The sequence below is a fragment of the Anopheles moucheti genome, chromosome 2 (assembly GCF_943734755.1).
Source record: "Anopheles moucheti chromosome 2, idAnoMoucSN_F20_07, whole genome shotgun sequence".
In the NCBI taxonomy this organism is placed as follows: domain Eukaryota; kingdom Metazoa; phylum Arthropoda; class Insecta; order Diptera; family Culicidae; genus Anopheles; species Anopheles moucheti.
The window spans coordinates 78,550,456-78,561,599 of NC_069140.1; the positions used below are offsets into that span (position 1 = coordinate 78,550,456).

Below are 11,144 nucleotides of genomic sequence, written 5' to 3' on the forward strand. Positions count from 1 at the left end.
ATTTTTCAACTAGCTGTCCGTAACGGTTTTGTGTGATTAATGAATGGGTGTTTGATGGTGTTATCGTCCCTGGATGGGCTAGAGCTTTTGACTTTTAGAAATCCTCTCGGAAATCATTGTCGGGTGACATAATCTAACGATGGTGGGGTTTTTTTTCTCCAGCACTTTCTCCTATGCTTTTATGCTACTTCCCTTCCGGGAAATAAGTATTATAACACTTTAAAATGGTTGCCAATGTTGAAGTCTCTTTAATATTATGAGACGTCCAGACACCTTTACTCACAGGATCGAAGGCTATTCCCGTCTTCTCGATCCTTAATTACCTTAAGAATGTAAGAACAACACACTGGTGCAAGTGTTCCAAATCAATCAAAATCATTGAACGATAAACATATTTAGCAACTCATTCGTACACGTAAGAAAAAACTCCCCAAAACGGATTTTCTGGCGCTATAATGACGCCACTTTGGGGCCCGCATGCGACATTGCTTCAATCGGTTGATAAAGCTAATTAATCGACACGTATTCATTGGCCACCGTGAGTTTGTCAGTTGACTTTGTAATCGCATTGACAACCATTGACCACGCTCACGTGAATTCAATCACAAAACACACACCTTTCGAACGTGTACTGCGGTGTTGGTGCACAACACTCGATAAGTTCCGCGTTATTGATGGTTCAGGTAGAAATCAAACTGGGAGCAGCACGTTTCCCGCCCCAAAGCTCACCACGTGCTAAACACGCGGGTAAAAACGGATCGTGTCTTTTGCTGTTTTTGGAGCGCCGCTCCACAAGAAAACGGAACGCTGCCAGGAATGGTACACGGAACTCGCGAAGATTATCTCGCGAAGCAATGATTGATAATATAACCACTGTACGGATTGTTCGGCGGAGATACAGCACGCGCAATTCCGACCGCTTTTGCTTCCCTCAGGCCGTGTTAGCTCGTTTGTAACAATGGCTTATTCTTTTAAGCCCTGCATTTATTTTTCTGAAGGGATCACACCTTTTGCACATTAAACGATCCGGTTGATAAGCCGGGAACGGTTTTTGCAAAAGTAAAGGTAACAATTGTAGAAGGCCCTTGAAAACGTGTTCGTTTCGCACTTCACGGATGCGCACACGGTATAGTTGGTTTTAGCGGTTCCTTCAGACACACAATATCCAGTCCACCATCATGTCCAGTTGGGTGAGTTGCGTGGTGCTTGTTTTGCTAGCGGTTGCAGCTATCCGCGGCTCTACCATTCCCGAAGCGAGGCGCCATGTCGATCCGCACGACCGACAGAGTCCCCGACCGGACCGTAAAGCTGCAGTAGCTGCTGTACCGGTGTACGATGCGGCCGAAGAAGAAACAGAATATTGGCACACGACAGCTCAGAAACTGCTGGAAGATCATACCGCACTCCCGAAAACTGATCGCCGTGCCAAGAATGTGATATTCTTTATCGGTGATGGTATGTCCCTAACGACGGTGGCTGCCACCCGAATGTATCTGGGCAACGAGAATGTTTCCCTGTCCTTCGAGCAGTTCCCGTACTTCGGACTCACGAAAACCTACTGCGTCAATCGGCAGGTTGCCGATTCGGCTTGTACGGCCACCTCTTATCTGTCCGGGGTGAAGATCAACTATGCAATGCTGAATGTAGCGGCCAGCGTCAGACGTACCACCTGCGAGTACGATCACGAAGCGACGGAGTTTACGGGTTTGATGCATTGGGCGCAACAAGCTGGAAAGAGGACAGGTGTCGTCACGACTACGCGCATAACGCATGCCAGCCCGGCCGGTGCGTACGCCAGCAGTGCCGATCGGGACTGGGAAGATGACAGTGAGATCAATGCCGATTGTCCAACGACACCGGCCGAAAACAAACCCAAGGACATTGCGACCCAGCTCGTGCACGGCACTGTCGGTAAGCATCTGAACGTGGTGCTGGGTTGTGGTCGTCGCCATTTCCTTCCCAAAACAACAGTCGATGAGGATAACAGAAGTGGAACGCGGTCGGATGGCGTTAATCTCATCGACGAATGGAAGGAGGTACACAGCGGTATGGGTGAGGCACAGTACGTGTCCGACAAGCCGAGCCTAATGGAAGCGGCCAAGTCGAAGAAGCTGGACTATCTGTTGGGTCTGTTCGATAGCAGTCACTGTCTGTACAACTTGGAGATCGACGATATGCAGGTCGGCGATCGGAAACCCAAGCTGACGGAAATGGTGGACGCTGCGTTGAGCCTGCTGGAAGACAGCGAGAAGGGCTACGTGCTGTTTGTGGAGGGTGGTTTAATCGATACGGCTCATCATTCCAACCGGCCGCGCCTTTCGCTGGAGGAAACGAACGAATTCCACAAGGCGATCGATATGGCCCGCAAGCGGACGAGCGAGGAAGATACGCTTATTGTGGTTTCGTCGGACCACAGCCATACGCTCATGTTCAACGGATATCCGGTACGTATAATGGTGCATCAATCTTAGCACACCTTGTTACAATCTCAACGCATGTGTAATGCATGGTAACGCATGTGTTTATTGCTGTGATCTGTCACCTCATTACATGATCTACTGAGACACGAATGCACATGCGTGGGTGATGATGATTTATTGCCTTCCATTAGGGCTATTATTGGGCGGCATATCAGCGTTGTAGACTACATTGTAGAATGCACTGATAAGCAGTTTGTAACTAATGCAATCGTGCTTTATTGCATCGCCCTCTTTAGTCGCGAATATAGTGGGGTTGAATTTTATATCCCCAAGCGCTATTGACAGTTGACTTAAAAGCGGTTTTAAGTTTGCTTTTAAGAAAAAGACATAATCAACGTAGGCTGTGAAGGTTCTTTAATGGTGCTGTAATGTTATCAACCTTAAAATAGGCTACGATAGCTTCTTGATTATTAATTTTCCCTCCTTACGCCATGACTTTTATTTTGCAGACCCGTGGAAGTGATATTTTGGGCATTGGTGACGTCAGCGATGTTGACCGACTACCGTACACAACGCTCAGCTACGCCAATGGCGAGGGGTTCTACCAAACGTACGTCGATGGCAACCCTGCCCAACGCATCGACATTAGCAGCTACGACTTCAGCAGCTATCGGCAGCGTTATCTGGCCACCGTACCACTGTCGTCGGAAACGCACGGTGGCGAAGATGTCGGTGTGTACGCCAGCGGTCCGGGTGCCCATCTGTTCAGCGGTAACACGGAACAGAACGTGCTGCCGATGCTGATGGCATACGCCGCCAACATCGGGGAAGAGTTTGGCTGGGTGACGAACGATAATGAGCAAACCGGCGATGAAGATGATGATGGTGCTGCCAGCATGATGTCTATTTCGCACCTGCTGCTCATGTGTCTAGCACTGGTTGGAACATTCGCTCGGCAGCTGTACCGGGTAGCGTAGTAAATATAATGGTTTTATGCTATCACAACCTGATAGTCGTATCAAAAGGTCGTATTAACAATGAAATCGGATCTTAAAGATAGTCTTCCTGCTTTCGTTTTCCTGCTGAGAGGCATTATCAAACATTCTCCTAACATGCATCAATTTTCGACGAGGACAAACCTAATCATCCATCTGCCCTAGCGCAACTGTAGACCGCCCTCTCGAAGAAGCGTTTATCTCGGGACAGTAACGCCTGATAACGCCTGAGTTAAGAAATAAAGCTATTTGAAAGGAAGCCTTACTGAACTCCACGAGAAGTGTTTTATTTAGTCCACAATCGGGTGCGCTCTGAGTTGTTTCGTTGAGAGCAGTGGCACGATGATGACCCTTGCCAGGTACTTCGTATGTTTGGCTGTGGTGACGCTCGCAGCTGGTGAGCTTTTCAGTGTTCCCGATGATGGTAAGTACCGTGATTAAAACAAATTAAATAAATAACGTTACGTCCAATCCACCATCGTCCATTTCGCTTTACTTCTGCAGGTCGTGAACCTGACGGCCACTCGAGACGTGGTAAACATGGATCGTTCAAGTCGAGCTCCCCAGCTTCCAGATCACAACCGCCCCAGGTGCAAGGTTTTGAGGAGCGTGAACTCGAAACCCACTTCTGGCTGGAACAGGCTCAACAAACGCTTGCCCAAAAGCTAGCGACTCCAGACAACACAAATCATGCGAAAAATGTCATCTTCTTCATCGGGGACGGCATGTCTGCGCAAACGGTTGCAGCTACCCGTATGTATCTGGGCAACGAAGCCAAAAGTCTGTCGTTCGAGCACTTCAGGGACATCGGTACGGTGCGTACGTACTGTGTGGATCGCCAGGTGTCTGACTCGTCCTGTACCGCCACGGCCTATCTGTCCGGGGTGAAGATTAACTACGGTATGGTAAACGTGGCTGCCTCGGTACCACGGTACACCTGCCAGTACGATCGAAATGCGTCCGATTTTGAGGGCCTGCTCAAGTGGGCACAGGATGCGGGAAAGGCCACGGGCATCATTACAACGACGAAGATAACGCACGCCACACCGGCCGGGGCGTATGCAAGCTCTACCAACCGGTACTGGGAGAACGACGTGGAAGTCCAAGATGCCAACTGTGATCCGGAGCGTGTGGACGACATCGCCGAACAATTAGTGGGTAAGGAAATGGGAAAACGGTTTAACGTAGTGCTCGGTGGAGGTCGAGGTAATCTTCTGCCGGTAGAAACGATGGACGAGGAGGGAAAGCCAGGCTATCGGAAGGATGGTAAGAATCTGATTGAACAGTGGCAAAAAACGCACGAAAGTATGGGACGATCGAGGTACGTTTGGAACCGGGAGCAGCTCCTATCGGTGGACACCTCCAACACGGACTATTTGCTCGGACTGTTCGAAAGCGGACACATGAAGTACAATCTGGAGCTGAAGGCTAGCAGTGAGGCGAGCCGAATGGAACCAACGCTAGAGGAGATGACTCGGACTGCGATCGAACTGCTGCAGCGCAACAAGAAAGGATACGTGCTCTTCGTGGAGGGTGGACTGATTGATGTGGCCCATCATGAAACGTGGGCTCGATTGGCGCTCGACGAAACGGCTGAGATGGCCACGGCTATCGATACTGCGCGCAAGATGACCAGCGAGGAGGATACACTGATCGTCGTTAGTTCCGATCATGCACACACGATGACGTACAACGGATATCCGGTAAGTGAGCAGCATAACCTTTTTAGGTAGATAAGATTTTATTTTTAATTCTACAACTCCGACAGAAACGAGGCAACGACATCCTCGGATTGGGTGACGTAAGTGATGAAGACAATTTGCCGTACACCACGCTCAGCTACGCGAATGGCTTGTCGTACTACACGACCTACACCGAGGACAATTTGGGCATCCGGGAGGACGTTTCCAAGTACGACTACACCCGGATGGATCAACGTTACATGGCGACCGTACCGTTGGATGCGGAAACGCACGGTGGCGATGACGTTGCTGTCTGGGTGTCTGGCCCAATGTCGCACCTGTTCCGAGGCGTGTACGAACAGAACACGATCCCGTATCTGATTTCGTACGCCGCCCAGATTGGTGATTATTATGACGATTCCAACTCCGGTGCGGGCGAACTCTGTCTGTTGCAACTGTCGGTCCTACTCGGATGTTTCATTGCCGTGCTAATGAGACGATAATTAATCCTACCAGCTATTCGAACAATCGATGGACCCATCTGTCAAACCGGGCAGATTGATCGTTCGATCGATGTAGAGGGAAGGCATTATCCAGCGATAAGTGCCGTTTATCAGAGAATTGTTTACTGTACATAGTGTCTAGAGTAGAAGCACCTTGAGCTGCTAATGACGTAAATATATCAGTTTTTGCGACTAATTCCACCATCTGTCTTGAATGTTTTCCTTTGGAGTGCTCGATTAAACCGGGCATTATAGCTTTAATAAAGTGCTTATCAGATTCCACAACAATTCCATCGACTGTGCCAACTTCAACCCAAACCCAAACAATCTTCGTTCGGTTTGTTGGTCTGAAATTCTGTGCATTGTTCGCTTATCGCTTGGGCAGACGGAAAAGCGGTAAATCGGACTTTCTGTAAATCTTGGTGACATTTATATGGTTTAAAAGGCGCAACACGCCGTACTACGCCGTATTGTGGGATGGAGTACGCACAGAAAACCATTAATCAATTATCCGCGCATGCCTGCTGTCAACTTTAAGTGAGTAATCGGTTAATCAACCCCCTGGAGAGTGGGAGATTTCTTCTGATGTAGAAGGAGGTCTAGACACCTCCTGCTATGACATCAAACGATGACGCTTACATATGTTCAATACTTTATTCGATTAATTCTTGCAAGCCTTCAAGCCTTGTCCAATGCACGAAGCGTACGCCATCATGTGCGGTATAACGTTCTGCTCGTACGAACCGGTAAACAGATGAGACCACGGTCCAGACGCATATACGGCCACATCTTCCCCGCCGTGCGTTTCTAGCTCGACTGGTAGCGTCGCCGGAAATTCAAAGTTATCGGCAGTGGCGTCTGGCATTTCCCGGACATTTGCACGAGATCCCTTCGCTGGATCAACATGCTTGTAGAATCCGAGACCATTGGCGTAGCTGATGGTCATGTACGGAATACCATCCGTCCCAGTACCTGCCGTACCAAAGATGTCATTTCCACGACTCTGTTATCAAGATAAGAAGCGATTTGTTAGACAAAACTCCTTGAAGCATTATTTATAAGTGACGAATTCTTACCGGATACCCTGCAAAGCTGACACTGTGCGAGTGATCTGACGTCACCACAATCAAGGTGTCTTCCTCGCTGAACTTGTTGCGTGCCAGCTCGATCGCTTTCGCGAACTCCACCGTTTCATCAACGGCATATCTCGCCTGATTGTCATGATGTCCATGATCGATGCGACCTCCCTCCACGAATAGGAAGAAACCTTCCGGGTTGGTACTGAGGATATCAGTCGCCTTGTCTACCATCTCGGAGAGCGTCGGTTCTTCGTCAAGGTTTTTGTGCACCCTGTCTAAATTGTACACACAATGGCTAGGTTCAAACATTCCCAGTAATCGGTCCGTTCGGTGAGGATCCACTGCCAGCAGATCCGATCGTTTCCACACAAACGTTCGGTTCTCTCCGACGGGACCATTCCGGATCCACTCATTGATCAGATGTCTTCCATCGGATCGATATCCTCCCTTGCCCGTCTCGTAGTCCTCATGGATGTTCCGATCCATGAACTCGCGACGTCCTCCACCCAGAATTACTCTCAACCTTGGAGCCGTCTCACCATACACCAACTGCTCCGCAATATCATCGACAAGGTCCGCATCACAACCGTCCTCCTTCACATAGTAATCATCTTCCCAATCTCGGAACGCGATATGGGCATACATCCCCGATGGGGAAGCGTGTGTGACACGCGTCGTAGTGACTAGTCCCGCATCCTTTCCCGCATCCATTGCCCACTGACCGATGGAGGATGTGTGCGTGCTACGGTTCCGTGCCGCCTCACAGTCACGCACCTTCACGTGCGCATTTACGCCAATCGTCTCATAATTGCCCTTCACCCCTGTCAGATAGGCAGTCGCCGTACAAGCCGAATCAGCCACCTGGTAATTAACGCAGTACGTCTTCGACATTCCAACGTACGGAAACTTTTCGAACGATAGTGGAATCTCCTCACCGCCCGCATAAACTCGTGCCATACCAACGGTGGAGATGGACATTCCATCGCCCAGGAACATGATGACGTTCTTGGCAATGTTTGTGTTTTCCTTCTTCGCCAGCATCTTCTCAACGGTTGCCTTTGCCTGATTTCTCCAGTATTCGATCGTTTGCTCCTGTTCGGCATTTTTGCTATTCGGCAGCTTCTTTACGTTTTCATCGGGTAGCCTCGGATGCAGCCGTTTGTCACTGTCGTATTCTGAACGCGTAAAGACATATCACACGCAGAGAAACACACGCGGAACACAATGAAAGATAGAATATTCAAAATATTAAGTTTATTTTAAATCGTCCGCTCTATTACCATCGTTTAGTGAGCCCAGTGCGACACCGAGTACGGTGGCAACTATCAGCAAGCGCTTCACGATTCGGTACATCTTCGGCACTATCTGAACGTCTGCGAACAACTGAACGAAGCTATATGCTTCTGCCGGTTCAAGAGTGCTCGAAGCAATTGGGTGGCTCTTTAAGATAATGAAATGTTCAGCTGATCGTGATGCACTCGAGGCTGAGGATGATAACACCGACTGTCATCAAAGTGTAATCACACGAAGTGACATTATCTGGGCATTCTTTTATTTTGCTCACAGTTTTCTTGTTGGTATGGCCGAAGTCTTGTCTAGCATCGATGTGATAATTATTTTGATTTGTACGGCTAGATTATCCGAACGATAGTACCAGATATCACGTGACGTGATATTACCGCACTTGAAATGTGATTCTGTCGGAAGAATGATCAAAGAACATGGACATACGCACTTCAAAACGTGCCTTTCATCACTTCCTGAGTAAGTTTTCTTCACGTATTATACTGGTTTTGTTTGCGAGTTTTCCTACTTTGTTTCTTAGAAACTATTCGATCATTACAATACACTTCTTTTTCTCTCTCTCCTCCAGTCACCTCAAATGTTCCGAAAGGTCCTAATCCTTCATATGAACATTTTATTCCTGGACATCTTGTAGTACTGCAGCTCAATCACATGCCTTCATCCCACTTCCAAGGCACGAAGCGTACGCCATCATGTGTGGAATGAGGTTCTGCTCGTACGTCCCGGTAAACAGGTGCGACCATGGTCCGGATGCGTACACGGCCACATCCTCCCCGCCGTGTGTTTCAGAATTCTTCGGTAGCATGGCAGGGAAATCAAAGTTTGCCTTCGATCGATCCATCTGACGTACATCCAGCCGTTTGCCAGCTTCCACATCAACATGTTTCCTATAGCCCGGTCCATTGGCGTAGCTGATGGTCATGTAAGGAACTCCATCGCCGCCATTTCCAGCCGTGCCAAAGATGTCATTTCCACGACTCTGTTATCAATATAAGAAGCGATTTGTTAGACAAAACTCCCTAGAGCATTATTTATAAGTGACGAATTCTTACCGGATACCCAGCAAAGCTGACACTGTGCGAGTGATCTGACGTCACCACAATCAAGGTGTCTTCCTCGCTGAACTTGTTGCGTGCCAGCTCGATTGCTTTCGCGAACTCTACCGTTTCGTCAATAGAATATTTAGCACGATTATCATGATGTGCATGATCAATGCGACCTCCCTCCACGAATAGGAAGAACCCATTCGGGTTTGTGCTGAGGATATCCGTTGCCTTGTCCACCATCTCGGAGAGCGTCGGTTCTTCGTCCAAGTTATTTTCCACTTTATCCAAATTATATGCACAATGGCTAGGTTCAAACATTCCAAGTAATCGATCCGTTCGGTGAGGGTCCACTGCCAGCAGATCCGATCGTTTCCACACAAACGTTCGGTTCTCTCCGACGGGACCATTCCGGATCCACTCATTGATCAGATGTCTTCCATCGGATCGGTATCCTCCTCGACCAGTCTCATAATCCTCATGGATGTTCCGATCCATGAACTCGCGACGTCCTCCACCTAGAATTACCCTCAGTCGTGGAGCCGTCTCACCATACACCAACTGCTCCGCAATATCATCAACAACGTCCGGATCACAACCGTCCTCTTTCACGTAGAAATCGTCTTCCCAGTCTCGGAACGCTGTATGTGCATAGATTCCGGCCGGGGAAGCGTGTGTGACACGTGTCGTAGTGACTATTCCGGAATCTTTTCCCGCATCGATTGCCCACTGACCGATGGAAGTTGTATGATGTGATCGATTCTGTCCAGCTACACAGTCTCCAACCTTCACGTGCGCATTAACACCGATAGTGTCCATATTGCCTTTGACACCAGTCAAGTAAGCTGTGGCTGTGCAAGCCGAATCGGGTACCTGGTAGTCGACGCAGTACGTCTTCGCCATACCGGTGTAAGGGAACTTTTCGAAGGATAGCGGAGTCTCTTCACCTCCTGCATGAATTCTTGCCAGTGCAACGGTGGAGATGGACATTCCATCGCCCAGGAACATGATCACATTCTTGGCAATGTTCTTGTTTTCTGTTCGTTTCGAATGCTTTTCCACTGTTGCTTTGGCCTGATTTCTCCAGTATTCGATCGTTTGCTCATCTTCGGCATTCCTGGAGGACTTCACAGGAGCATTTTCATCGGCGAGTCGCGGATGGTATCGCTTATCACTGTCATACTCTTTGGAATAAAATCAATTTTAGTATTCTAGAGCATTTAACCACAATTAAAGGTTTCTTTTACCATCATTCAACGACCCGTTCACCACGACAACCGACAGAAGGATAACACAGACACTTGACACTATGGCACGCATTTTGTCGTTTAATGCACTGTCCGTTACTATCGACAGTCAGTAGTCGACTGGTAGGCTGCCCAATTTTAGTCATTCTAGTTATACTGCCAATTCGGCCAAAAATACCGATTGCTTGATAATTATCGATCACGATGCAATCTGTACCTCAGCACGTCCCCGACCGCCTATCGTCCATCTTTGCGGGTGATTTGCAGGTTTCTCAACCCGCGGGGGAATTATCGCCACACCGATTGTTAGAAATAGGCGCAGTATGATGTCCGAAACGTGATCACGTTATCACTCTGTCCGGGAGTACCTCACACTGGTCAGATTAACCACAAACTCTACGATGACGAATGTATGGGATTGAGCTATTGAATTTTAATATCAGATAAAACGATCGAACAAAAGCATTATGGTGGTAAACCGTAAACGATTCTGTGTGCGGAGTGAATAGAATGGAAATAATAGAATCATTTTTTTAATGCGTCTTTGGTCGACATTCTATCAGGTTTGATAAGAACAACTGTTATCAATCTTGCCTTTCAGAAATATATTTTATATTCTAAGCTATGTTTGCGGTACTCAAGTACGCCTCTGAGACATGGACTTTGTCCAAAACTGACGAAATTCTCTTAGCCGCATTCGATAAGAAGATGCTCAGAAGGATTTTTGGCCCCATATGTGTGCAAGGATAATGGTGGAGTCGCTATAATGATGAACTCACTGTCGTGCAGTGGATTAGACTAAAACTCTGTGGCTAAGACTCGAGGCTTGAGGCACTTGTGGCTTGGACATCAGATGTCATTCGGATGCCC

At 48.2% G+C, this 11,144-nt stretch overlaps 4 protein-coding genes across 4 annotated transcripts; 2 read left to right on the plus strand and 2 right to left on the minus strand.

Moving 5' to 3' along the window:
• Positions 1-1,140: 1,140 nt before the first annotated feature.
• LOC128298513 (alkaline phosphatase-like) lies at positions 1,141-3,655 on the plus strand. The gene is made up of 2 exons (XM_053034264.1): positions 1,141-2,444; positions 2,930-3,655. The coding sequence occupies exons 1-2, from the start codon at positions 1,179-1,181 to the stop codon at positions 3,395-3,397; spliced, it is 1,734 nt and encodes a 577-aa protein (XP_052890224.1). The 5' UTR covers positions 1,141-1,178; the 3' UTR covers positions 3,398-3,655.
• Positions 3,656-3,760: 105 nt separating this feature from the next.
• LOC128298514 (membrane-bound alkaline phosphatase-like) lies at positions 3,761-5,784 on the plus strand. The gene is made up of 3 exons (XM_053034266.1): positions 3,761-3,839; positions 3,920-5,118; positions 5,184-5,784. Exons 1-3 carry the CDS (start codon positions 3,761-3,763, stop codon positions 5,598-5,600), a joined length of 1,695 nt encoding a protein of 564 aa, XP_052890226.1. The 3' UTR covers positions 5,601-5,784.
• Positions 5,785-6,261: 477 nt separating this feature from the next.
• LOC128298515 (alkaline phosphatase-like) lies at positions 6,262-8,032 on the minus strand. Its single transcript, XM_053034267.1, has 3 exons — positions 7,960-8,032; positions 6,677-7,854; positions 6,262-6,603 (listed from the first exon to the last, which is right to left on the minus strand). Exons 1-3 carry the CDS (start codon positions 8,030-8,032, stop codon positions 6,262-6,264), a joined length of 1,593 nt encoding a protein of 530 aa, XP_052890227.1.
• A 595-nt stretch (positions 8,033-8,627) lies between these two features.
• LOC128298516 (alkaline phosphatase-like) lies at positions 8,628-10,347 on the minus strand. Its single transcript, XM_053034268.1, has 3 exons — positions 10,275-10,347; positions 9,037-10,211; positions 8,628-8,963 (listed from the first exon to the last, which is right to left on the minus strand). The coding sequence occupies exons 1-3, from the start codon at positions 10,345-10,347 to the stop codon at positions 8,628-8,630; spliced, it is 1,584 nt and encodes a 527-aa protein (XP_052890228.1).
• Between the last annotated feature and the right edge of the window lie 797 nt (positions 10,348-11,144).